Source organism: Aspergillus undulatus (assembly GCF_047715775.1).
Source record: "Aspergillus undulatus strain CBS 261.88 unplaced genomic scaffold BDV17scaffold_19, whole genome shotgun sequence".
In the NCBI taxonomy this organism is placed as follows: Eukaryota; Fungi; Ascomycota; class Eurotiomycetes; order Eurotiales; family Aspergillaceae; genus Aspergillus; species Aspergillus undulatus.
In genome coordinates this window covers 260,756-285,497 of record NW_027396623.1, presented here as the reverse complement: position 1 = coordinate 285,497, position 24,742 = coordinate 260,756, and the positions used below count along the sequence as shown (strand labels likewise).

At 50.7% G+C, this 24,742-nt stretch overlaps 8 protein-coding genes across 8 annotated transcripts; 4 read left to right on the top strand and 4 right to left on the bottom strand.

Annotated features, from left to right (window-relative positions):
• The first annotated feature begins 13 nt into the window (after positions 1-13).
• On the top strand, positions 14-2,208 carry BDV17DRAFT_59070 (putative MFS myo-inositol transporter). The gene is made up of 3 exons (XM_073764822.1): positions 14-368; positions 440-736; positions 796-2,208. The coding sequence occupies exons 1-3, from the start codon at positions 184-186 to the stop codon at positions 1,937-1,939; spliced, it is 1,626 nt and encodes a 541-aa protein (XP_073616437.1). The 5' UTR covers positions 14-183; the 3' UTR covers positions 1,940-2,208.
• A 1,908-nt stretch (positions 2,209-4,116) lies between these two features.
• On the bottom strand, positions 4,117-5,863 carry sec13 (GTPase-activating protein SEC13). Its single transcript, XM_073757646.1, has 6 exons — positions 5,740-5,863; positions 5,612-5,656; positions 5,429-5,544; positions 5,338-5,368; positions 4,847-5,256; positions 4,117-4,784 (listed from the first exon to the last, which is right to left on the bottom strand). The coding sequence occupies exons 1-6, from the start codon at positions 5,740-5,742 to the stop codon at positions 4,460-4,462; spliced, it is 930 nt and encodes a 309-aa protein (XP_073616436.1). The 5' UTR covers positions 5,743-5,863; the 3' UTR covers positions 4,117-4,459.
• Positions 5,864-6,173: 310 nt separating this feature from the next.
• pex20 lies at positions 6,174-7,610 on the top strand (the record flags this gene model as incomplete). The annotated part of the gene is made up of 4 exons (XM_073760008.1): positions 6,174-6,287; positions 6,341-7,144; positions 7,249-7,378; positions 7,468-7,610. 4 exons carry the CDS (start codon positions 6,174-6,176, stop codon positions 7,608-7,610), a joined length of 1,191 nt encoding a protein of 396 aa, XP_073616435.1.
• A 628-nt stretch (positions 7,611-8,238) lies between these two features.
• BDV17DRAFT_290606 (uncharacterized protein) lies at positions 8,239-8,772 on the top strand (the record flags this gene model as incomplete). The annotated part of the gene is made up of 1 exon (XM_073761949.1): positions 8,239-8,772. The coding sequence occupies one exon, from the start codon at positions 8,239-8,241 to the stop codon at positions 8,770-8,772; it is 534 nt and encodes a 177-aa protein (XP_073616434.1).
• A 785-nt stretch (positions 8,773-9,557) lies between these two features.
• BDV17DRAFT_261325 (putative RSC complex subunit Sfh1) lies at positions 9,558-12,272 on the bottom strand. Its single transcript, XM_073757645.1, has 4 exons — positions 11,624-12,272; positions 10,413-11,561; positions 10,281-10,365; positions 9,558-10,231 (listed from the first exon to the last, which is right to left on the bottom strand). The coding sequence occupies exons 1-4, from the start codon at positions 11,974-11,976 to the stop codon at positions 10,130-10,132; spliced, it is 1,689 nt and encodes a 562-aa protein (XP_073616433.1). The 5' UTR covers positions 11,977-12,272; the 3' UTR covers positions 9,558-10,129.
• A 110-nt stretch (positions 12,273-12,382) lies between these two features.
• BDV17DRAFT_298039 (dipeptidyl peptidase 3) lies at positions 12,383-17,251 on the bottom strand (the record flags this gene model as incomplete). Its single annotated transcript, XM_073763611.1, has 10 exons — positions 12,383-12,813; positions 12,863-13,124; positions 13,175-13,518; positions 13,587-13,722; positions 13,772-13,808; positions 13,865-14,293; positions 14,446-14,524; positions 15,034-16,143; positions 16,189-17,068; positions 17,124-17,251. 10 exons carry the CDS (start codon positions 17,249-17,251, stop codon positions 12,793-12,795), a joined length of 3,426 nt encoding a protein of 1,141 aa, XP_073616432.1. The 3' UTR covers positions 12,383-12,792.
• A 290-nt stretch (positions 17,252-17,541) lies between these two features.
• BDV17DRAFT_261320 (putative protein kinase Scy1) lies at positions 17,542-20,928 on the bottom strand. Its single transcript, XM_073757644.1, has 3 exons — positions 20,635-20,928; positions 19,124-20,582; positions 17,542-19,080 (listed from the first exon to the last, which is right to left on the bottom strand). The coding sequence occupies exons 2-3, from the start codon at positions 20,550-20,552 to the stop codon at positions 17,819-17,821; spliced, it is 2,691 nt and encodes an 896-aa protein (XP_073616431.1). The 5' UTR covers positions 20,553-20,582; positions 20,635-20,928; the 3' UTR covers positions 17,542-17,818.
• A 319-nt stretch (positions 20,929-21,247) lies between these two features.
• On the top strand, positions 21,248-22,918 carry BDV17DRAFT_261318 (branched-chain amino acid aminotransferase, cytosolic). Its single transcript, XM_073757643.1, has 4 exons — positions 21,248-21,516; positions 21,570-21,867; positions 21,929-22,627; positions 22,677-22,918. The coding sequence occupies exons 1-4, from the start codon at positions 21,291-21,293 to the stop codon at positions 22,687-22,689; spliced, it is 1,236 nt and encodes a 411-aa protein (XP_073616430.1). The 5' UTR covers positions 21,248-21,290; the 3' UTR covers positions 22,690-22,918.
• Positions 22,919-24,742: the final 1,824 nt, after the last annotated feature.

Here is a 24,742-nt window from a genome sequence, read left to right as displayed (position 1 = left end):
AGAAGCGGATGGGTGGGTCTCGTGATTTACCAAACTCCGGGCTTCCCCATAATTCAAGGAACATCTAGGCTCCTGTCAACTCTCTTCAGGAACCCGGCACAGGGGCAGCAGTATATATATTTAAGGACTACACCGGCCAGGAACCGCGCCAGATGTCATGAGAAATAGCCCCCAGTATCAGCCATGAGTAGCCGACACGAAATCGACCAGTCTGCCCCCCATGTTCCGCTCCTCGCCCCGGAAGCATCAGCCAGGCAGCATGACGACGCAGACCAACCGCCCAAGCCGAGCACCGAGCACTCAAGCGGCCGATTTATATGGTATCTGACATTTTCCGCCGGAATTAGCGGGCTTCTTTTTGGCTATGAGTGCGTACTTGTCAACCTTCATGTGATCCGGGACCTACATTCCGCGATTCCACTGACACTCGACTCTACAGCACCGGCGTCATATCTTCAACCCTCCTCTCGATCGGCACCGATCTCTCAAACCGTCCTCTTACAACCTTAGACAAAAGCCTCGTTACATCATGTACGAGCCTCTTCGCTCTGATCGCAAGCCCACTGGCGGGAATACTGGCGGACAGGCTCGGCCGGAAGAAAGTCATCCTTGTCGCGGACATTCTGTTTACACTCGGAGCATTCATACAAGCTGCTACGAGCGAAGTATGCGGTATGGTTATTGGGCGGAGTATCGTTGGTCTTGGGGTTGGGAGTGCTAGTTTGGTTACACCTTTGTAGGTGATTGCGTTGAGGTACAGGGACTACCTAGGGAGCTGACAGTTGATGGCCGCAGGTATATATCGGAGTTGGCACCTTCGAATGCGCGGGGCCGACTTGTTACTATACTGAGCTTGTTCATTACTGGTGGTCAAGTGGTAGCATACATCGTTGGTTGGCTATTCTCCTATGTTGCTGGGGGGTGGCGCTGGCTCGTGGGTCTTGGGATGCTTCCGGCGATCATCCAGCTCATTATCATTGTCACTTTACCTGAGACGCCTCGATGGCTGGTCCAGGCGGGTCTTGAGGGAAAAGCTCTGGAGACCCTGTCGGAGGTCTACCAGGAGAATTCCGACAGCGACCTTATCGCGAAGCAAATCCTACGAGATATCCAGCAAGAGGTCGCCGAAGAGGAAGAAGAATTGACCCAGAACGAGACGTCTGAAAATGGCCCGCAATGGCTCGTGGGCGTCAAACAGCGCACGCACGATCTGTTCAAAATTGGAGGCAACCGACGAGCGTTGACGATAGCCGTCATGCTCCAAGCACTACAACAGCTCTGCGGCTTCAACAGCCTGATGTACTTCTCGGCAACGATCTTCTCCCTCCTCTCCTTCTCCTCGCCAACCCTTACATCGTTGTCCGTGGCTATGACGAACTTCCTCTTCACACTCCTTGCCTTCGTCTACATTGACCGCATCGGACGCCGCCGAATCCTCCTCTACTCGATCCCCGTCATGGTCATCTCGCTCTTCGTTTGCGCCTTGACCTTCTCCTCCGTCGACCTCCCAGAAGCTTCACCAGACGCAGGGCCACAAGCCCGCGAAGCCGCAGCAGCAGCAGGCTCTCTCCTCCCACTTATAATCCTCCTCTGCCTGACAGTCTACACAGCAGCCTACGCTTTTGGCCTCGGCAACGTCCCATGGCAGCAATCCGAGCTGTTCCCGCTTAACGTGCGCTCGCTGGGATCAGCCCTTGCCACGGCGACGAACTGGGGCTCGAACTTTATAGTTGGTCTTACCTTTCTGCCTATGATGGAGCTTCTGTCTCCGAGTTTGGTCTTTGCGCTTTATGGGGTTGTTGGTATCGTCGGCTGGTTCGGCGTAAGGGCTATTTATCCTGAGATGAGCGGGCTTCATCTGGAGGATGTAAAGGCTCTCCTTGCGGACGGCTGGGGAGTTCGGGAGAGTTTGACTAGGGCTCGGGATAGGTCATCTTGATCTTGCAATTGCATAGATTTTGTCTTAGATCTTGTATACCTTGAATAGGAACATTCTGTTCACAAGTCGGGTACGTTCGTACTTCATCAAATGCACCAGAAAATAAACGGTCCTCGAGGCCCAATATCGTCATCTCTTGGATCCCACCAGTGCCCAACAATAAGAGAACTTCCCAGAACACCAACACCTTCATAAACATAAATAGAATTGAAGTCCTCATCAATGTCCGTTGGCGGCCACGGCTCGCTGAAGAAAGAGTCTGATCCTTCTTGTTCTTCCAATTCCGGTTGAAAAGCGGACTTTATGAAACAAAGCAAATGCGCGACCAGCAACCGCGAATCCCACCACCATATATACCCTCTATAAAGCACGTACTGGAGCTGACCGAGAGCCACCAGACCCGTGGTAGGTCTGGGTGCCGCGGAAGAGTGTGCGAGTAGTATCGGTGCAGTTACTGAATGGAGCAACGCACTGCTCAAAAAGATCAGGCTAGTTCTGAGGACCCGAGTTTTCGTCGAGTTGAAGATTCTGGATATAGTCAGCTCCTCTGAGTCTTCTTTTCTTTTAGTAATTCACTAACGATGTGTTCGTTTTCAACCAGATGGCCGTGCAGATCGGCACATGTCTGCCGTGACTCGTTGTCAGAGGATGTTGGCGGGTCGGGGCAAATGCATGCTAGAGGTCTTATCAGCCAATCCATTCCCGACAATAGACAACTGTTGAAGGATTGATGGCTTGCTGGCATTCTAATAGCTTTGGGTTATCAGAGAGGCCTCCATAGATCGGCCGGTAATATCCAAGCAAATTCATTCACGAGTCATAGAAGGTATTCTCGTCCGGGTTCAGAAGACGGCGAACCCAGAGATTTCGGATATCCAGGGCAGTTGCGGCCGACACAACGAAGTTCTCGTTGATCAACTTTTTACCAGTCTCGGCATGTATAAACGGCTTGAATATCGTAATCGTCTCGCAGGCACCGGACGGACATGGATGGATCCAAAGCAAGGTACGTGAGGGTCTGCAGCCCGAGTTGTGTCAGTAATTTGTCAATTTTCGCTTGAGCCCAAAGAAGGAGAAATGGTTACCAGCTGCACAGCACAGAATAGATCCAAAGGTGAATCAGGTCTCGTCATCATATGCCCACACACAGGTCTGTTCAAGTAAGCACTGTCGACAAGAGCCTCTCGAATACGATTGAAATTCTTTTGTTCCCCGGTCTCCATCACATCTGCTCTCTTTGGTCGATATAATCCCTCCATGATCATATTCCGGAGGAGTTCCAGCCAGTATGTTTGTCGCTACTTCTGCCCATAACCGAAGGATCGACCTCGAGAGGACGATAGTCCTGATTTGATACTCAATCTCGTAATCCACGATATTCCGTGCTACCATCTCATCGTATGTATCACGGAACAACTTCCCGCCAGATATGAGACTCAGCGGGCAAGATCTTAGGTGCTAGGTCGGAGGAGCATAATGCAAAGTTGATTCTGTCTGTGTTGGTAGCGAGAAGGTATGTGATGTGTTGAATCAGCTAGAATGGATGTCGTTAGTATAGTGGCACTTTGGTGGTATTCCGAGGGAGCTTAAGTACCTTTGTAGGCACCCGGAGGAACGGGCTCAATTGCGGTCCTTGAACGACGACGGTCTGACCATTTAGATCTGATGGGTGCTGCATCGCGGGAGAAAAACTTGAAAAAAACTGAATGATGTTGCGGATGTTGGTAATTGGACAGATGAATGTGGTGGGATTGGGAAAAGACAATGAATTGAAGAGAAAGTAAAAGTCAGGTTGAGGCTGATGTAGTGCGACGAATTGAGCCTAATACTGTCGATGTGGGTTGTAACGGAGCAAGTTTGAGCATGATTGAGCACTGAAAGGCAGATGATTCTTGGACCAGATGCAGTCAACAACTACACAGCTCACTTATGGCAAGCCTCACCGTAACAGAGCGTGGGAAAGCCGACCTTGTTTCGAATCTCACTCCATTGATTAGCTTTTCCAGTCGAGACCTATCCTCTGACACTGGAGAGGTGTTCGAGGGATTGGAGGTCGTCCATTTTGGTCGTATTGGGTACACCACTGCAGTGTTGCGGTGTTGCGGGGTATTGAGGGTGACTTGGAGATGAGAGGTGTTGTGAGATATTTCAAAGTCTTTGCGAGGGAGTGTGGCACACTCCTCGACTCGATGGATGTGGCAGGTGCGATGTGAATGAGTTGGCCCGCAGTTGCTGGACTGCAGACTCAGAACAGCGTTTTGCCCACGCTATTTATGCCACTGGCCCATAAGACGCCCGGGTTCAATGAAGATAAGTCGTGTATTGCACGTGTAGTGGCCAAACTAGCCGAAGAGATAGTTAGGGTAGGGAATGAACTTTGATATGCTCAAGCAAGGATACTTGATATTACCGATTGGGTTAAGAATGTCTAGGTTTTGCTGTAGAGAAGGTCGAACATTATGGACTAAAAAGGAAATTGGAAGTAAATAAAAGACAACAGACCCGTCATGACAAGCCAGATCATTCTTCGATATCTTTTATCTTCTCCCATTGCCCTCGCAAGTTCTCCTTCCACAGACTCACCTTGTTGTCTCCACCACTGACAGCAAGAATGTTCCCGCTCGGGCTCCAGCTGACTCGCCACAGAACGTGTTCAAATTCAAGCACATGGCTCGTCCACTGAGTAGCGTTCGAGGCGTCGGCGGTCCAGATCCGAACGGTCTTGTCCTGCGACGCGGAGGCAATGTATGATTTGGAGAGAATACTGGGCGACCAAGAGACGTCCCGGACCCAATCCGAGTGACCTTCCAGGGTCTGAGCCGTGTTGTATGTCTTCGTCTCGGGGCTAAAGAGGAACAGGTGTTAGCATTTTCACCTTCACTCCAGCAGATAGAGGGCAATACGTACTTGTAATCCCAAATCTTGAGGTTGTTATCGCTGCCACCCGTCACAAATCTCCGCTGCTGGCCAGGTCCAGGGTTTGAGTTGACGAGACTACCAGGGGCGGCGGCAGGTGCCCAGCTAATAGAGTTGACGCCCATGCCGTGGGCGTGGAAGATCTGGTGTGTCCAGCTGTTATCGCGGAACTCGAGGACAGACACATGGCCATCAGATGAAGCGCAGGCCAGCAAGCACCCGGTTTCATGAGGAGCCCAAGAAATCATGTTCACGGAGGCGGTGTGAAGGGAGAAATCGAATACTTTCGTCCAGGCACCACTGCCTACGGGGGCAGTGGAGCTCTGGTGTTGTTCGCGCCAGATAAGTACCTTTCCATCGTAAGATGAGGAAGCGAGTATTGTGCCGAACTTGGGGTGTGCCTGCGGTTCCGAAGAGATGAGTTAGATGGTGTTGGATTCAAATGACATCTCCGTTGCGGCGGTTGACTCCCGGTAACGTACCCATTCAACGCACCATACTGGACCCTCATGGCTATCAGAGTTCATGTTAGCAAACGTGTGGCATTGTGTATATAGAGTCATGTGTGCATACCCTTTCAGAGTCTCAACATGTTTGTGCGCCTCGCCTTCAATCTCAAATATCTTTATTGTCTTGTCCGATGAGCATGTTGCCAATCGGCGGCCATAGTAGTCAAGACCAGCGTCGTGCTGCGGGGCAGAAGAGAAGTCAGATCAGAATGGATCAAACATACATGGCGTCTCGAGGGAAACTTACGATCATGTCATCGTGACCGGCATTCGAAATCACTTGAGCAGCAGCCTAGACCCCGGATAGGGAGGTAAGTCAATTCAAGACCGCAATCGCTTCTTAAGCCGCGCGAAGCATTGGCGGCAGGAACATACCATATTGGGCTATTTGCAGCTCTAGATAGGTACAGAGATGGGTTGTATGAGAGTAGAGAAGAGTGGTCGCACTAGTGGTGGCAGCAAGATCACGAACAATGGCCCAGCAGCAGCAAAACACCAGCTGGTCCGTTTCGGGGCCAGTTCGCGCTGTGGGCAATCTTATCTTATCGTGTGATGACTCATCGATATAGGCACGTGAATCGAGCCTCGGCTTCCCTTCCCGGACTTGCCCCCTCCCTCGCCTCCGTACATCGGACAGCTCGCTCATCCTTCTTCTGCTTCGTTTTCTCTTTTGTTGATTTATTTTCTCTGTATGATACTGACTACATATTGACGCTTTCGGTTGCTTCCCTCAAGTATCTCTTGTTGAAGCAGAAATACGCTGTATAGTATCTGGGGTACTTCAGCTACCCCCTCATATATCGGCAATCATGAGTGACGCCTTATGTGGCCCGTCAAATGCGCTGCAAAACTTCCAGAAGCATGCCTCGGTCGACCGCACACTGCAGCAAGATAGGCTGGTCTCGCGACAGTCTTTTTCACAAGTGAGCTACCTAGCTTACCGCGGTCACTACATGTACTGACGCTCCTGCTTTAGGGATTCCGCTCCCAGAATCCAAATGAAGGCATTTTAGATCCTGAGTTTGCTGCGTTTGAGTCGAACAATTCCATGGGAGTATCATTACCAGAAGCTCAACATAGTGGTCACTTCATGGCCCCGGCCCCACACATGCAGATGTCTCACGCCGCGGAGGCTTCGAGCTGGGCAAGCGATTTCCAGAATCTTCGCATTTCAGGACCGTCGCAGCCTATTCATCATCAACCAGGTCCTTCTGTGCCCCCTGCAGCAGCTCCGCAGCAGGGCTGGCACACTGAATTTTTGAGACAACAGCAGCATACACCCGCGCAACAACATCAGCCGCTCGGTCCCAGGTTCCAGCCGTCATTCACCCCCGACTATACCATGAATAACTCTCCAATGCAAGCTTATAACCATGCTCACGAAGTGACGTCGAACCAAGCTACGACGAACGAAACATTCGATGAATCCGCGTTTGAAGCTGCCTTTGAGCAGGCAAAGGCGGACATGGCATCACACTTCGAGACTGAAACCAAGGCCAGCGATATCGAGACGAAAGTTCAAGAACGAATGGAGGAGATCACGGCCCAACCAGAAGCCCAGGAGACGATAAGGATCGGCTCCGACACAATCCCCGAAGCCAACAAGGACGATCCCCAAGCGGCGGTGAATGACGCAGACGAGCTTGCCAAAACCGCTGGACAGTTATTAAACAGCGTCAGCCACGAAACTAATCAGAAGTTCCGAGAAAGCAACTTTTTGGCATTGATGCGGCGCATTCGAGACCGCGAGGTCCAAGTCGAGGGAGATGAATTTCGCGAAGTCAGTACCGGTCCGTGATTGTCGTAGATTTCGGCTGGCGTGACCCGTGCGCTGGTATAATTGGATCTTTCAAACTGGCCTTTGCCCTGCTAATCAGCATTCAGACTGCGCAGTCTCTACATCCCGGTGGTCGGTATTATCCGGAAGGCCAACGCCAGCAGGAACTTAAAGCGAAGGGATCGTGGCGGCCTGCTGGCCAGGGTGACTACGTTCATGTTGCAACCAATCAAACTGGTGAGTTTGAAGGACCGGCAGCGCCGAACACAGTCGGCGCCGGGGGTAGTCGCACAGGTTCGAGACCTGACAGTACTATCACCAACTAGATGTCGATTCAGAACGTCTGACCTCTCGCGCCATAAATGGTGTTGGTCGAAGCGCATCGAATACCGAAATATCCGGCAGTTCTTGGTCAGCGGATTATGGTTCGCTCTATACAAGCTGGAATCATGGCGACCGTTGGGCTTAGACCATTTTTTTCGTCTTCTGTATTTGCTATTCAGCGGTCTTTACCTCTTGTCTTAGATGACTACATACGAACTATACCAAAGTGGGACAGGGTATTTCACATATTCCAGAAAAGCAAATAAAATGATCACATTATTTGTCACTGCATTGATGGTATTGAGCAACCGTGCATACTATTGACAACTGCCAGGGCACGTGACCCCGTTCAGCCCTCGAACAATAGGAGCTTCTCAATAACATAATTCTGATTGTTGCCAGCCACCGGTCTATTGAGCACAGCACCCGGTCAATTGCCTCGGCTAGCCGCAGCCTAATTTCTTGATTTCTTTCTTTTCGCAATTGCGATTGCTGTGCTGATCATGGTCTCACGGGCCGGCCGGTGGACAGGGTTAAATGGTAGGGGTCAGGGTTGTTCCTATCTTATTCCCGATTGTCATCTCTCTTTTAGTCCTTTTGCTCAATTGGGCTCTGTACTTCTTGTGTTCTTCCAAGTTGTGACGTTCTCTGCCTGTATATTGGCTTTTGGTTATTTGCTGCATGCCTATCCCGCACTGCCTCTCTGCCACATACATCTCAGAGAACTACATTACCTCACCCTCGCCTCAATATCTCGCGATTCAAGATCCAAAATGCACTACCCTCCATACAGCAATAATTCGTACCACCAGTACCTCCACAAATTGATATCAAAAACGCAACCGAGACCCTTAACCTCGGTCTCAAGCGGCATCACGATCCCCAGACAGCCACCGTCGCGATACACACCCGCAGTCGTCTCTCAAATCTTCGACCACGAGGACGGGAACGAGGACAGTGACGAGGACTTCGATGATTACGACTCCTCCTATGACTACGAAGACACCAAGGAGCACTACCCGACCACAGCACCGATATCATTTCCAGCTACAGCACCAAACGCAAACCCAACCACAGTTCCCCGCCATGACTCCAAATCAACAATAAACCTTGACTCGTCGATCATGATCACAGGGGATGGAAACACAGTTGCGGTTTCCTCAGGGCAAGCTCACTCCCAGCCGCAGTCTCAGTCTCAGTCTCAGTCTCAACAGAGCCAACCTACAGCCACAACCCAAAACTCAATCCAATGCCCGCAGTCCAAACTCGCAAACACAGCCGCGGCCATTATCGCCGCGCTGAAGTAATCCGGCGTACCTGCCTCGACGTCCGTGGAGATCAATATCGATGCTGGGGTCAAGGTCGAGGGGTCGCGGAATATGGTCTGTTTCGGGGCGTTGCTTGTTCCTAGGGCTGGTGCTCGTGGTGCTGCTGGCGCTGGTGCTCAGCATGGTGGGGCGAAGAGGAAGAAGATGAACACGGACACAGATATGAATGTTAATGGCTACTATGCCAGGAAGAGATGGGCTCAGTCGGTATGTCTTGCTTTTCATCTTGTCTAGTTGATTGACCTTCATTCCTCCTGAACCGTTTACTAACGTTGTTTTGTTTCAGGAGCCAGCTGCCGACGATCTAGACGGAAAGAGGTCTAGCAGATGCTAGTCCAGCTCATGTCAAAATCGATGATCGTCAAGTCATACTGGTTGCTGCCCGGTGGTGATATCCGGACATCGAAACTAATCCTTGAGAGAGCCGGAGACCAATAGCGCACAACTTCTACTTTGGAATTCGAGTGACCGAAAGATGAAGAGCACTTTATAAGAAAGTAAATGTGTAAAACACGTTAGGAAATGACTGTTGAAAGGGAAGCGCTTGCGACCAGACTCATACCCGGCCCCGGCGTACAGCCAGCGACGCAAGAAGGCCTGATTTTGCCTTGGAGTTTGGATCAAATAGGTACTACTATCCTGCGGTTTAGCCAGTTAGCGGATACCACTGTCCTCTCCTACCATCATCTAGCTTAGTGTCGGATCGTTGTTCATGCGAAAATGCGTACTTGATTCATTTACGAGTTACGAATGTCACGAGATTCCTCAATTGGTATAGGTGTCTGGATTGAATGCTGACAAGGCACCCCGAAATTAGCAGTAATAATATAGAGCAGACGCCTCGTTTGTAGTGTCTAACCCTGTGAGTAGCCGGCACCCTGGCTCTTCCATTGAGCCGTTCTCGCAGTAGCAGTTAGCAGTGGATAATAAGAGGATAGAAATCGAAGAGTAAGAATAAAGTGAGACCTCACATCCGTCAACCAGGTCACTGAGATCAGCATACATATCCTCGACAAAGAGAGAGCAATAATTTAGAAACGCAATAAGATGATGATCGGAGAAGGAGAAGGCCGGAACTATCAATAGCAAATATCGAAGAAAGTGAAAAGGTACGCCAGTGCTGACTGCAAAGGGTTCATTAGATATCATGGCCAAGTCTAATAGTACATGGACTAAAGTTCCAAAATGAAGGATGGCTCGGATCGGCTTGCTTTCGCGACGCTTGCCATTTCGGCTGAGGTAAAGGTCGTGACTGCGCTGCAGTTGTTGTTTTCCGATTGAACGTGAGGTGGAACAGGCTGAAAGGTTGAGCCTTTGTTTATTTGATATACGCTCTTCAGACCCGGCCTACGGGCATGTCGTGATGGTGTAGGTTCCTCGACCATTCGGGCACGACCTTGTCTCGCTCGTATAGAAGGCCACAATTATGGCACAATGTCTGTGATCGAATTAGCATGAGTGGAAGATGTAATATCGAAAATGCATACCCTTGGGCCAGCTGGTCCGTCACGCACCGCCCATACTGCAGAGCCCCATACCATGCAGTTGCTGCAACGCCAATTTTGTCGTTCCCTGCAGCCGTTAGCAAGAGTAGAACGAAGTGACGACAAAAGACCAACCAGTCAGATAACGTTCCACCACCTCCACCATATCCTGCGCCCGAACCAGTATCTGGCGTACCTCCCCTACCCAAAGGACTGAGACTGCGGAAACGTCTTTTTCGCTTATTCCGCTCGCCCCTCCCAAGCGGTGTTTCGCTATCAACGTCAAAGAAGCCGCTTCCCTGCCGTGAAACTTCTGGTGTGATGCCCGCTGTTGAGGAGAACCGCGCGGTTTCGCGACGTAACCGTCGAATCTGTCGCTCGCGATCTCCCTCACGCTTCTCAATTTCTTCTTTTGATAAAATTTCGACTTTGGGTTCCCACTCATCGCCGAGGCCTTCGGGATCATACCGCCAGCCAGCTTCAGCGCCGTTCGCTGCTTGGTTATCAATCTCGTTTCCGTAGCTTCCCAGACCGCTGACAAGTCCACCACTTTCGCAGACCTCCTTTTTCAACTTCAATACCGCCTCATAGATTCCATGCGCTATGGCTCCGACCCATTCTCCAGCTAAGCCTAAGTCCGCGCATGTGACCTTCGCGAATTCCTCGGCCATCCCAGGGGGATGTAGAAGAGACCATTCGAACTTGTCTGTGTAGAGCTTGTTCTGTAGATTGATATTCAGATTGATCATGCATCTATACGCATCGTCTGGATTTAAGATGCTGTCGTTCACGAGTGGTTCCTTGGTTGCTGTCACCAAATTGCTTCTGCTGTCTGGAGTCGCGACTTGTGTAGGTACAGGCGTGGAAGATACATCGCGCGACAGTCCTGCTTGAGAAGTAGCAGGTTTCGGCACTGTGCTCTGGAACAGCGGGTGCAAAGCGACACCGGCGTATTCCTCTAATTGCTGACGGACCTGGGTAGCGATTGCCAAGGTCATCCCCTGCGGGTTGGGGAGGTCCATGTCGTGTACAAATCCAAGCGCGAACTCTTCTGGAGTTGCAAAAGCCTCATGCAGATTCCACATGAATGTATCCTTGATTCGAAAAGCAGGCAATGGGTCTGGCTTCCTGTACGCAGGCAAAGTCGGGTTGATCGCTGGGTCAAGAACATTCCGCGGTAACTGGAAAGGTTCATGTGGCTGATGCGCCGGGACTTCGAGGTCAATTCGGATGGGTATCAGAGTCAGAGGAAGTTGTGCTTGTATTTGCAACTGATCAGCACACCTATTCAAGAGACGGCGCAAATTAGCCAAGACCAGAGAAGACAAGTTAAGTCGCAAACATACGCGGGCCGTATCATTTTCTTGATCATCCAGTCACGAAATATCCCCTGAACCTCTACAGGCGCGTGTGCTTCCTTTCCCAGCTTCTCCGCCAGCGCCGCCTTGTCAAACGAAGATTCCTCGCGCCGAAGACTCCTCAGACCCGTAGGTCGCCGCGGGCCTTCACTATCATCAAAGTCGTCATCATCGAAGCCGTCTTCCGCGTAATTGACGGCTACAGTCCCTCGTTTCGTGGTTCGCGGCGTTGGACCGACTTGGGTCTGAGGAATGATGGGCGTGAAGAGCGCGTTCGCATATTGACGCACTCGTGGAGGGTACGATGTGATATAGCCTCGAAGGGGGGACATGTTGGCCATCTAGGTGGACAATAACATGTCCCTGTCGCTCGACGTCTGGGAATGGGGGAAGTTTCGAGCCGCGATCTGCGAGTAGATAAATAGCATAAATAGCGTCTGCGATTTCGAACGATCAAGGATGCTCGGACCGGAAAGCGAAAACGGAATGACCGGGAGGATATTGTTCAGGAGCGCGCACGAAGACAAGCGTGAGAAAAGAAAATTGTTTCTCTCAAAAATCGGGAAAGTAAAGAGTCTTGCCTTTTCCTGGCGCAGAAGTAACTGCAGGGAGACCAGAGATGGAGACCGCGTTCAAGCTCCCGTTCTCGCAAAGGATGCACCCGCGCTAGCCCCATTCCAGTGGCAGAGTCACGTGATATATCACATCCTTCCAATCAATCACCAACAAACATGGGTGATATTCATGTTATTCTTTGCTGAGGACTATGTTTATGGTTTTTTTTTTGTTACGAAGCTCGCTAGAGAATTATACCTCACAATTGTAGACGGCAAACTATAGAAAGGCAGGTTGAAGTTAGATATAGAGGGCAGGCAAGTATAGAAACAAAATGCATAGGCCAGCCGGCGAGTAAGCACTATAAAACGGGTTGCGGAATCACCAAGATTCGCAGACGCCAGGTAACTGGTCTGCAGGTATAGACTCAAAGAGCTAGGGGATATCGTAACTCCGCGAAAAGCGGTTTCAAGCAACAAGGTACAAAGTGCTGATCGTAATATGTTTGATGCATCGGGATGCGACAGAGTAAGATGCGGCGGTTGCTGGTATAACAGAACAAAACAAAAGAAAAGCAATCTTTTCAGGGCGAGTCATCAAGACTATCGGAGCCCAATTACGCTCTGGAAGTACGTTAGCACTGCAACAAGATCTCAAATCATGATCACTTACCATCTCGAGGGTCCAGACCCTGCGGATCCAAATTTTGACTTTACCTTCAACGCCTTCAACGTTGTCCACTTCCACGCCCTCCCACCAGCATCGTCGTGCTGGTTTCCGCCAAAACAGAAGAAGCTTTTGGGCCATTCCAACATTGTTGCTGGCCAAGTCACCTCGAATGTCGGTCCGAAGCTTGGCCAGCGCAAGACTGCAAATTACAGCCTTGTTGGGCTCCGGGGCACGGTGACCCCAGTGGTCTTCTCGGTCAAATCCACTATCTTTGAGTTAGTTGTTGTCTAGTTCATGATCTTTGAGACAACTTACCCTGCGGTGAGCATCTCAATGAGATGTTGCTCCGTAGAACCAGGTTCGTCACTTTTCCTCAGCCCTGAGAAGATGCCATCTTGTCTCAGAAGAGCCTTCGCGGCGGATCGTTTGACATCCATCATCTCTCCATGATCAATATCTTGCCGTGGAGGTATCACGTAGAAGTCGAGATCTTCTCGTAGAACGATTATACCGGCTCGATCCTGAAGCATATCTCTTGTAGAGCCTTGCATGGAGTCGGGGGCCACATCAAGATCCGGTGAGGCAGAGGGCGATGACGGAATGGACTGAGCGACAGAGCGGAAGAAGTCTAGCATGTACTGGAGAGATGCTGGATCATACTTAAGGAATATGCCCATTAGCCTTGTATTTCACAAATACAGACAGCGAGGAACAGCTAATCACTTACATCGACAGGGTATACATCGCCTTCATAGAAACCACTCATATGCCCATCCGGAAGTAAGCCATTCGGAAAGAGCGATAGAAGGACAAACTCCGGAAGAGTCAATAACTCGTCGCGCGACAGCGTAAACCGAGTTCCTCTGCGAGGACATTAGATTGGAAGATCGCATACGTATGTTAGCACCTTACCGAAGATCAAGAGTGATATGCTCGTCGCCGCCGACATCTAGACGACCTCCCGTTAGAATTCATATAGCAAATCGTGATTGTTGGATGACATACCACCAAGCGTATTGATTGGAGGCCCTCCTGTCTGTTGTACCTGAGTAATGATACTCGACGCGCTTCCTGTCGCCGCCATCACGTACGTGAATGAATCGATAGGACTGTCGCCTTCAGTATAAGGAGGAGGAGGTTCTCCTTCGTCAGAGTTCTGGTCTCCTTTCGAATCTCGCGAGAAAGACGACTTTGTTTCCGCAGCTAGCGCCGATGATGGCTCGGGTTCTAAAGGATCGCCGTCGGAAGCTAGAGGAGCGAAGGCTGGGGGAGAAGCGCTTCCCGATTCGAAGGCCGAAGGCTCTGGGCGGTTGGAATCACTAGTTGAACTAAAAACGAGCGACGAGAACGGAGGAGGACACGAGGAGGCGAAGCTAGAGGAGGAAGCCTCGGAGCAAGGAGAGTGCGGCGGCGGTGCGGTATAGAAAGAGTCGTCTTCCCCCACGGGTTCCGTGAGGTCGAGGTGGTGAGGCGGCCGCGCCGTGGGAGGCGAGCCACGAGAATCCGGTGACCACGACAAGGCGTCGAAATTCAGGTTCAAGCGATGGTCGTGATGTTCGCGAATTGGTCAAGGGAGGGGTGTCGACGTCGACTGGAAGGTCGTCCTGTTGATCGGAGTTGATCCAGACTCTCGCTATCCTTGTCGATCAGGAGCCCACCGGTTCTCTAGGATTGTCTGCACATGAAGAGCTAAAGGGCAGCTGTTTGGTGGAACCAATTTGTTTAAATCGAGAAAATTGAAGGTAAAGACTGAGATATTGTCTGGCTTGAGAAGTAGCAGCTGGGAGGCAAGGGCAATGAAAAGAGGAGAGGAGAGGATGGCAGGGAGCGCTTAGGGTCATTGGCGGCCAACGCTCCAGCTGGAGCTAGCTCGCTCGGTGTGCCAGCGACGAGATGCTACCACGACTACAGATATCTCCTGAATGGAAAACAACCTACTAGCCACGCCTGGGGCACATGAAAATATCATGCGATAGATTACATTTAGATTAATCAAGGGCCAGTTCTATCCTCGTGCTTTGAGAAGCACGGGCTATTGACACGTGACTTACACCCGATAAGGACTAGCGCTATCACATCTACAATGAGGTCTAGAGGTGGATCCGAAGCATGTTTCTCCTGCAAAAAGGTATTCTGGTATGTTTGTGTATTATGAGGGTTGGTACATATTAGACATTGCGTTCAGCAAAGCTCTGAATGATGCCCTCAAGCGTCGGCTCATACTCCTTTAATATGACCTCGTCGCCCTCTAGGATAGTGTTTCCTTGCACAAAGACCTTGCGCGGGATCTTGTTCTTCAAGACGATATCACGGACTTTAGTGCCCCACCATTCATCAACGGAGGTTATGTCATCGTAAAGTGCTTTACCTGCCTCGACATCGGCCGTGCTCTTGTAGACATGCAGTTTCTGCAGGTATTTCTCAACAGCTGGACGTCCATGGCTTAGGATTTTGGAGCGGTCCAGTTTGATCTCAAGGTCAGACAAGTTCTCCTTGGTATAAGCGAGTTTGACGAAATCGTCACCGGCGTCGAGGAAGGTGCGGAGAATGCTGTACCGAGCTTGCATGTGCGCCTGGCCCCATTTCTCGGTCTTGGGGTCCCAGAATTCCAAAGCGACCAGACCAGCCCGAGCCATTTGCAAGTATGCAGCAAACAGAACATCACCAGCCTCATTCGTGATATCCTCCTTGCCGTCTCCAAAGCCAAAGATCTTGAGGATACTAAAGTCGCAGCCAAGTACCATGGCAACACATTCAGCACGGCATTCTTCATAAGAGGATGCAATGGCTCCAAAGACGGAGCTCCAGGTTTGCCCTGGTTTGTACCAAGTCGACACGGGATTGCCGGTCACTGGACTAATTGGAGGGTTGGATATATCAAAGTTATATTCACCCGGAGCAGTCTCTTGGAGTAACTTGCCAGTACCGTGTCCGAGAAGCTCATGGATACCAACCTGAACCTCGAATGCAGGATCACGGCAGCGGCGGTAGACTTCTTGATCCGCCTCTGGGATGAACGGGATGGGCTCGTTTGGCGCCTTGGCTGACAGTACGTTCCCGAGAGAGACGTTCTTGAATCCTAGGTTCTGACGAATATCATCATAGTTGGGTAAGTTGATACCGGCGGGGATGCCAGAAGACTGGAAGCTCAGGACTTCCAGAGACGTGAAATCGGGACTGAGAAACTTGTCCTTCTCGAAGTCGTCGCCCCAAGGCAATTTGGGGATCATACTCTCTGCGCTGTCGACGAGTTTTCCGAAAGCGCGAGTCCGCTCCAAGTTTACCTAACACTGTTAGCTGGACAGATTGACCATTTCTGTACAACGTACCAGAGCAACGAAACCCTCCCACTCCCCCCTTACTCCGTGAGGATCCCTGTATGTCTCGACGAATCCAAGGTTTGTCTCTAAGACTGGCTTCTGATCCTTCACCCAAAGTCGTTGACTTTCTTTGATCGCCTCGATGGAACCAGCACCGAAAGATAGGGCGTAGGCATCTAGCATTTTCTTTTGAATATCATTTGCGGCGTGGAGACCCGCCTGCTTGGCACTGTGCGCAATCTTCGCCATCTCTTCTTTATGGTCGCCAAACAAAAGGAACACTTTCTTCCCCTTCAACTTTCCACTCAAATCAAAAGAATCGGCATCTCCCAAGTCTCGATCTCTGGCCGGAGGATTGTCCACGCCAGATGCTAGTAGGAGCTCGAAATCTCCCGTGGTAGTCTTTCGGAGTCTGGTGTTCTCCAAGGGCATTCCCTTTTGCTCGAAGAAATCCCCGATAGCTGTAATCTCGTCTTTGGTGATAGTCGGCGAGTCAGGGTAGTACGAAGTCACGTGTCCGGCTTCGGGATAGCCAAGGTGCATTAGAGATTGCTCAGCCGTCTCATAGATACCTCCTCCAGTTGTGTTGGCTTTCTGGAATGCGGCTTTTGTCTCGGGCGTGGCCGAAGCCAAAGCCTCCAGAGCATCGACGGGCAGTCGGGGAATGAACTTGGAGTCACCGAAACCCTTGTAGTTACCGCAGTTTCCAAGGAATTGGGCGGAGTATTCTAGGAAGAAGCGGAGGTTCTCTTCGCTGACATTTGTCTTCTGAGCGAGTTCGGGCCAGCTTCCATCACAGGCTCGATAAAGTGCGAGAATAAGGTCATAGATCGGCTCAGATTCGGGCGAAACTTGACGGAGAGTCACGCGAGTGCCTTCAAATGCGGCTCTAGAGTAGAAAAAAGGGTTAGCATCGAGCAAGAGACCAGGAATGGAGAACGAACCGGCTAATGTAGTGGGCATATTTCCGGAGGTTCTTGTCTTTGAGGTTATCAAAGTGGTGCTTAACCTCCAGACGAACCACATTCGGCGGCGAATCAGCGAGGTAATGTTGTCTGACGTTAGCTTCCATGGTAGTTGTGGTAGAAGCAGTTCGTTGAAGAGGTGTGAGAGTGAAAGGAAGTCGGCGAGGAGAGGGAGGGGGTTGGAGGTGTGCAGAGGGGCGGTGGAGGGCGGAGGGCAAGCGCCTGCATACCCCTCTACAAAGAGGGAACATCAATGCCACCTCTCGTGTAGCTGAGAGTAATGCCTAACACGACCTACGTGACTACGTCAGATTCTCGACCTGAGCTTTAACGCTAGGGTTGCTTGGCATATGTGGGGACGCCATGTTCATGCTGGTCTGATCTACATTCTACAGAGTAGACACACATAGCAATGATAGAGTCTGGGCAAAGCTATCTCGATTGAGAATTATAGCATGCACAGCGTTCAATGACTTCTGTAGATAGGACATTGAACCTTTCGCGTTTTATCAAAGAATCAGACTATATCAGGCTATGGATGGGAATCATGCGATCATCTACATGTATATACTAGGCCCGTTGAAGAAAGGCTGAAATCTGGTCGAAGATGTGCAGAGAAAGAAAAAGAAGAAAAGGATCGGAGCTAGATGTAGGGCTCAATCATATGTTTGTCGTTATATCAAGCTCTGGTATTTGTCGAGCCCTTGTTTTTGAGGTGCTTGTTGCGGCTGCATTGTGCCGTTGCTAAACGGAGAGACCTGTCCAGTGGAACCACTCATTGAGGGTGAAGTGGTAGCCGTAAATGCGGAGAGTGATTGCGTAGATGGCGGAGGCAGTATCGAGAATGCAGAGTAATCTGGCGTTGTCTGAAAGTTGTTGCGGGCCGAAGAGGCGCTGGGGACATTCACACTGGCCAGTGTCGCTAGAGAGGGACTATTCCCCGTTGGCTGGCTGGGGATGCTCGGTTTGTTCCAAGGATTTGCGACAGATGACTGTAGAGACGGGAAGGGTGTTGTTGCCGTCGAGGATGATTGTGGCGCAGAAGGCGCCAAGGATGGGAATAAGTTCAGGTTGAGATCAGGAGTAATTGAGCGCGTAGCCAGGCTGGATTGCCTACTAACAGAGCCCGCAGCAGTTGAAGACCAAGGGAATGTTGGCTGCGGAGTAGAAGATTGTAAAGGCGGCGTATCCGAGACTAGGTCACCCCATATATCGTTTGACTGGTCATTTGCGGCAGCAGCGCCTCGCCCAAGAACCAGGCGCTCGAAATTATCCCTCGTGGATTCCGTCTCTGACTGTGCAAGGGTACTCGCGCCTTTCGCAGACGTTGCCGTTCCATTTCGGAAACCAGAGGCATCTCCTGAAGACAGCTCTTGAAGTTTCTTCATCTGCTCGCGCTCAACCTTTGAGGATATGCTCTTGATGAGAGTCATAAACTCGCCGAATTGTTTCAAGTCAAGAAGAGGGCCAAGACTGAAGCTCCATAGAACAGGAAGGACTTCCAACGCGAGGAAATCAGAGTCTGCAATTGTGCGAATCTGCTGAAACACGCCCAATGCTGCCATCATGACAGCTGGTTCCTTCGTTTTAATCGCCTTCAGAGAGGGAACGAGCTTTTCCTGTATGGTGTACTTGTCGAGTATAGACGACTTTGCAGGTTGTGGTTTGTTCTTCTCAACTACACCTGTCAAATCGTCCTCAATCTCGTTTCCCTGGTCGACAGAACCACCACAAAGTACAGTAAATGCTTCCAAACAGCATACTTTGATGTGAAGGCTATTCGTGCGGCTGAATGTGGACGCAATCGGAGGAAATACTTCGTTCTTCACTGTGCTGAAATCAAGAACAGGAAGGATGACAGGCAGGCATTGGATAGCGGCATCGACCAGGGTATGGGTAGGAGAGTCGAGTCCGAGGCGGATCATGGGTAAGATGTCTACAGAGTTAGTTAAAGTTATGTATGTTAGAAAAAAGCTTACCATCCTTGAACTCTTTTCCAGAGCAGTTCTCAGCAATAACACTCATATTTTCGAGGACAACCATAAGCCCCGCATCCTTCTTTGAATCCCGTTCCTGCGAAGCACCTTTGCCTACTGGGAAAACCTCTTTGAGTTGAGGGATCACCCTCTCAGAGAGTACACGACGCGCATTAGGAATACGCTGCAAGATTGCAAAGACATTCTGCAATATGAGAGAGAGAAGCTCACGGTCTTTTACCTCGTCAAGCAATGCTCCCAACAGCTTCCTTTCCAACACAGAAACAGGAAATTCTGGGAGTACACGTTGCAGGCCGCGCATGAACTGTGCTTTCTCATTTGGGTTCTTGGCTGGTAGCGATTCCAGAAACCGGATGGTTGACACTAGTATATTATCGAAATATTGAGACTGCTGAAACTCGCGAGCAGTGAGGCGCTGTGCGGCTCTCCTAGTTATTAGCCGAGGTAAAACATGTGCAAGAACGTCCTTTGGAATCGAGCCTGAGCAAAGAAAATTGTTGCTTTGCGATGGAGTCGAGGAGGGAGAAGTGAGCAACCGCTTGAAGGTATCCAGGCTACCGTGCGACTTCAGAGGAGAGGTATGAGGGGAGTTATAGAGAGCTATGATTATCAGCCCTAGGGAAAACAGGTCGGCGGATGGGTTGACGTTGGAGTCCAGAGCAAAGTCAGGCGAAGTGTAGTCCAAGTTCAGCTGAACGGATGGCGGAAGACGTGGGTCTTGATATAGAACCTCGGACAGAGCAAGTGGCGGTAGAGTAGACTTGGTATTGGTAGTGTCTGACGGACCAGCAAAACCTAGGCCAGAGATCTTCCAGTCAGATTTGGCGTTGATGAAGATAGCCTCCGGATTCAGATTGCCGTGCACTAGACCCGCAGACTCGTGAAGAAACTCAAGACCCTTTGCAACTTGTAGCAGGCCCTTTTGAATCTCCAATTCATCAATCTCGAGATCTCTCCGCCTGCGGGAGCTGTCCGGCTCTTCCACCATATATCTTGACCTCCTTCCGCCGTGTTCTTGCGAGTCTTTCTCCTGCAAAAGTCCGGCGAGGGAGGCCGTAATTCTCTCTGTCGCGAACATGAGACCCCCATTGCGAGATTCCTCAACAGGCTCAAGTACCTGCAAGATAGAGGGGTGTCTCAGACGGGCGAGATTCCCAGCTTCACGCTTCAGGCGCTCGACAACTTCCTCCTGCAGCTTTTTGATCGACGAGCCGGACCGACCACCCAGTCCACTAGATCGAGGGTCGAGAGCTTTCTTGTCGAAAATAAAGATAGACGCCGCCGTATTGGTAGACTTCTTTTTTCCATCGTGTATCTTCCAAGGACCGGAAACCACTGTCGGATGCGGGGAAACCTGGTAGTTCGCGGTAATGTTAGAGCTGAACGACTTGAGCGCCGAAGAAAACATCATTTCGAAGCAATTCTAGCTCACGGGAGCTATCTGTTAATGCGTTAACATTTGCGGATCCGTCCAGTTGCGATAATCAGCATGCCTCCGATGGCCGAAACGCTAACGCGAGTCGCGAGCCGGCGGGGAGCAACAAAACACGGTATCTCAATCGTGAAGAGACCAGAGGCGATGGGTCGCGGAGCAAAGCCTTTCAATAATTTCGTCGTTTCCGAAGTCAATTGTCAAGAATCACGATGTGCTCCTTTGACACCTTGTCGTCCCATAATCTGAAGACATCAGCCTAAACTGACCCGTCTCCGTGCACCCTAATATCACGTGAAAGGAGTAGATCGGCGTTATCCAAGCTCCATGACTCACCGCCTTACCCCGATCTGCCGGATATCCGCTCGAGGCCGACTTCGGAGATCAAACCGACTGTCAATTGTGGATGTGCGGAGGGCGCTTTGCATTGGCATATCTTTATCGCGCCCTGTGGTGACTCAAGGGACGCACGCCAATTACCGCTGAGCTTCAGGAGTCATTTTATTGGTCTGAGGTATGTATACCCCTAACAAACCTCAATTGAGTCAATTCATTTTGAGACGAATTCCGGAGTTGTCATCAGAGTCCGGGGAGTCATGCTTGCTTTAAATCGCGACTACCCCAATGCTCGTTCTGCTTCCTTCCCATTGTCACCAATTCTTCTCCGTCAGTTATCTTTGAATCTAGACTAACAACGCCATTGAAACTGCAGCAGTCATGAAGTTGCTCCATCAATTAGCTCGCCCGCGAGCCCTACCTCGTTTCGCCGCCCCTCGTGCACAGAGCGCTCGCGCTCAGCGGTCATGGCAGCGAGGTTTCTCTGCTACGCCTGCTGCCTTTGACGGTGCTCGTCTAGACGCCTCGAAGCTCACCATCACAAAAACAACCACACCCAAAGAATTATTACCCTCGAAGGACCTCGTCTTTGGAAAGACATTTACCGGTACGCGCCTGGAAATATGCTGCACTGACTGTACGGCGCTGATATTCCTTCAGACCACATGCTTAGCGTGGAATGGACTGCGACAGATGGCTGGCAAACTCCTCAGATTGTTCCCTACCAGAAACTCCAGCTGGACCCATCGGCCTGTGTGTTCCATTATGCTTTCGAATGTTTCGAAGGTATGAAGGCATACAGAGATGACAAGGGGAAAATCCGATTGTTTCGACCTGATAAGAACATGCAGCGTCTAAACAAGTCTTCTACACGTATTGCTCTGCCCAACTTCGATGGTGAAGAGCTCACCAAGATGATTGGAGAATTCGTCAAACTTGAGAGCCGTTTCATTCCTGAGTATGCATTTCCGTCTAGAACATATTGCGTCAAGCCAAGCAATCTAACTAGATAATCCCAGTGCCCGCGGATATTCACTTTACCTGCGACCCACGATGATCGGTACTCAGAGCACACTCGGCGTCGGCCCACCAGGCTCTGCTCTTCTTTTCGTCATTGCGAGCCCTGTGGGCCCTTACTACCCTACCGGATTCAAGGCCATCTCACTTGAGGCGACGGACTATGCCGTACGCGCCTGGCCTGGAGGTGTTGGGGACAAGAAGCTAGGCGCAAACTATGCTCCTTGCATTGTTCCTCAGCTAGAGGCAGCTTCCCGAGGATTCCAGCAGAATCTATGGCTCTTCGGAGAAGAAGAGTACGTCACAGAGGTCGGTACAATGAACCTCTTCATTGCGCTGAAGAACAAGGAGACCGGCAAAAAGGAACTAGTGACCGCCGACCTTGACGGAACTATACTCGAGGGCGTCACCAGAGACTCCGTTCTTGGACTTGCCAGGGAGAGACTCATCCCCAAGGGCTGGGACGTCTCAGAGCGTAAGATCAGAATGTCGGAGGTTGCCGAGGCCGCCGAGGAGGGAAGATTGCTCGAAATCTTTGGATCTGGCACGGCTGCCATTGTCAGCCCTGTGCGAACAATCAGCTACCGCGGCAAGCTGGTCAACTGTGGGCTTAAGGAAAATGAAGAGGCTGGAGAAATTGCTCTCCAGATGAAGAACTGGATTGAGGGTATTCAGTACGGTGACGAGGAGCACCCATGGAGGTAAGTCATGCGTTCCCACTACTGTATGAACTCTGCTAACAGTGCCTAGTTATGTCCTGTAATTGGGCGCGATGCTAGAAGATCTACTCTTTTTCTCTTAAGACGTTGGGGCAATCCTGTTGGCTTTGTATTTATTTCTAGTAAAGCACAAGCGTTAGACATCTACAGTCTTCAAATTTATGCGCGATGCCGATAAAAGATGATCATCGGCTAAAGATTTTATCAGCTTGTCTCTATCACTTTCTTGCTCTCCGGTCCCTGGTCAGAATGTTCCCAGTAATTCAACTCGCATATATTGAACCATGGCCCACAACAGTCTACCTGCAAAACACCTGTCCTACATTGAACCTGCCGTCTAGCCCGAGGGTCCGTCCCCCAGAGCAACAATTTCAGACATAAGTTGGAGATTGAGCTGCCCACTGTCGAGTTCACACAGGCCTTAAGCTACCTTACCTACCTCTCAATCTTACCAAGATAAGGGCGGTCTACTCGTTACCAGTAGAACGACTCCGCCAGCATCAACAAACAACGTTTGAGCAGCCGGATTGACGGTATGGAAGACTAACAAACCCTTTCCAGTTTATATTCAGGAAATCCATCATGATTCGAGAGCAACAACCTCGCCCTAACCCTCTCATTGCTCTCAACTCATACATTGTAAGATAGCGGGTCGCGGTTGCCGATTCGCGAGTCTGAACCTGGATCAGGAACTGAGGACAGGCCCCGGGCACAACCATATTGGAACACGACACCACTGCTCAATAATCAATTGCACAGTCAATGTGCTTGGTTACCGAGAATTTAGTCTACGTGAGTGGCCAAGGAGCGCGTATAATCATAGGGTACTGCATTTATGCTAACTGTTGTCCCGCAGAGTGGCTCCGTCAATGCTGCGAACCGCCGCGAATTGCATATCTGGTTCCACATTGCCTGGATTACGAACGTTTTGTTTGGAAAGAACTCCGACTGCTATGACCAGAAAAGCTGGATCTTCCTCGGGCTCGGACATTGGCGTGCAAAGCACCTTTGCGGCGCTTCCAGTGACTTGATGCATTCGAGGGGCGCCTGAGCAAGTGCGGCAGCAAGCCCAACGCCCAGCCCTGAGAAATGGAAAGTACGTCTCATATGGTTCTAATGGCCGCTGCAGAGCGGACTATCTCAACAAAGACACCTATAGCCGGATTTGGCACACAACGCGTGGAGACACTGCCATAGTTGTCTTCCACAGCCTTAGACCCTGCCGACGCTGCAGGAGATGATAACTTGATAAGTCGATGATCGTTGGTGGTCGTAGGTTGCATAGCCGTGGCAGTTCAGAAGCACAGGCAGCAATCAGCAAGTGCCAACCAGCTGTCAGCATCCTATCGACGCAAGATCAAACTTAATCAGGCTAGATGATGCGATCAGCACAGGCCAGATCATGTCGATCCACGAGGCTGAGGCTCAGTCGTTATTGGGACACTCGTGTCGTCGCCCGGTCCGCGCGTTGCCCAGGGGTTTGCCCTTTCTGGGTTATACGGGGTAGCCAGGCTTGGGATCTGGAGTAATTGTGTTTGACAATCTGAATTGCAAAGTCTAGTCAATGGGGCGCATGCAGCCTCTTCTGCGCCATGTCCCAACACGGAATGAAGGAAAACGGAGTGACAGGTGTTTGTCTATTCCGCGGACTCACGGAGTGATTTGTACTTGTAATGCGGGTACAAGGGCAGCCGCACAAAGGACAAATGGTATCGGCAGTACTTGTGGCAAGTTGCAAGTGCGTGCTCAAAGCAGGGCGCAACTGAGGCGATCGCCGTTCGATCGATGAGTCGTTGGGTACGCATACGCTTGCCAAGAATAAAAGACAGGTGAGTAGTCGTGGATGTTTTCGGGTGTTGACAGATGAGTTGCAGACACGGATACGGATTACGGAGACGGGGAGCGCAAGATGAATCCAGCTTGGATGGCTCAAGTCAGCCAGTTTCATTGTTAGCGTTGTAATCTTCATGATGGAAGGGGCCTTGCCAAGCGACAGCCTCAAGCCCCCTTTCTCTGGACCCATGTCTCGTTCATTTGGATCATTATACGAACCGGCGAGTCACAAGGAGCAGTCGCAAGTCGCAAGGCTCGGCTTTC

What these genes read in the sequence shown, in the direction of transcription:
- BDV17DRAFT_261320 (XM_073757644.1), bottom strand. Translation starts at nt 20,552, where the DNA reads ATGATGTTTTCTTCGGCGCTCAAGTCGTTCAGCTCTAACATTACCGCG. An exon ending in TGGAAAAGAGTTCAAGGATG is followed by an intron (nt 19,081 to 19,123) that starts GTAAGCTTTTTT and finishes CTAACTCTGTAG; the next exon opens with ACATCTTACCCATGATCCGC.
- BDV17DRAFT_59070 (XM_073764822.1), top strand. Translation starts at nt 184, where the DNA reads ATGAGTAGCCGACACGAAATCGACCAGTCTGCCCCCCATGTTCCGCTC. An exon ending in GGGCTTCTTTTTGGCTATGA is followed by an intron (nt 369 to 439) that starts GTGCGTACTTGT and finishes TCGACTCTACAG; the next exon opens with CACCGGCGTCATATCTTCAA. An exon ending in GCTAGTTTGGTTACACCTTT is followed by an intron (nt 737 to 795) that starts GTAGGTGATTGC and finishes TGATGGCCGCAG; the next exon opens with GTATATATCGGAGTTGGCAC.
- sec13 (XM_073757646.1), bottom strand. An exon ending in CAGTATGGTGCGTTGAATGG is followed by an intron (nt 5,257 to 5,337) that starts GTACGTTACCGG and finishes TCGGAACCGCAG; the next exon opens with GCACACCCCAAGTTCGGCAC. An exon ending in CTCAAGATTTGGGATTACAA is followed by an intron (nt 4,785 to 4,846) that starts GTACGTATTGCC and finishes GTTCCTCTTTAG; the next exon opens with CCCCGAGACGAAGACATACA.
- BDV17DRAFT_261318 (XM_073757643.1), top strand. Translation starts at nt 21,291, where the DNA reads ATGAAGTTGCTCCATCAATTAGCTCGCCCGCGAGCCCTACCTCGTTTC. An exon ending in CTTTGGAAAGACATTTACCG is followed by an intron (nt 21,517 to 21,569) that starts GTACGCGCCTGG and finishes ATATTCCTTCAG; the next exon opens with ACCACATGCTTAGCGTGGAA. An exon ending in GAGAGCCGTTTCATTCCTGA is followed by an intron (nt 21,868 to 21,928) that starts GTATGCATTTCC and finishes AGATAATCCCAG; the next exon opens with TGCCCGCGGATATTCACTTT.
- BDV17DRAFT_261325 (XM_073757645.1), bottom strand. Translation starts at nt 11,976, where the DNA reads ATGGCCAACATGTCCCCCCTTCGAGGCTATATCACATCGTACCCTCCA. An exon ending in AAGAAAATGATACGGCCCGC is followed by an intron (nt 11,562 to 11,623) that starts GTATGTTTGCGA and finishes TCTCTTGAATAG; the next exon opens with GTGTGCTGATCAGTTGCAAA. An exon ending in ACGGACCAGCTGGCCCAAGG is followed by an intron (nt 10,232 to 10,280) that starts GTATGCATTTTC and finishes ATTCGATCACAG; the next exon opens with ACATTGTGCCATAATTGTGG.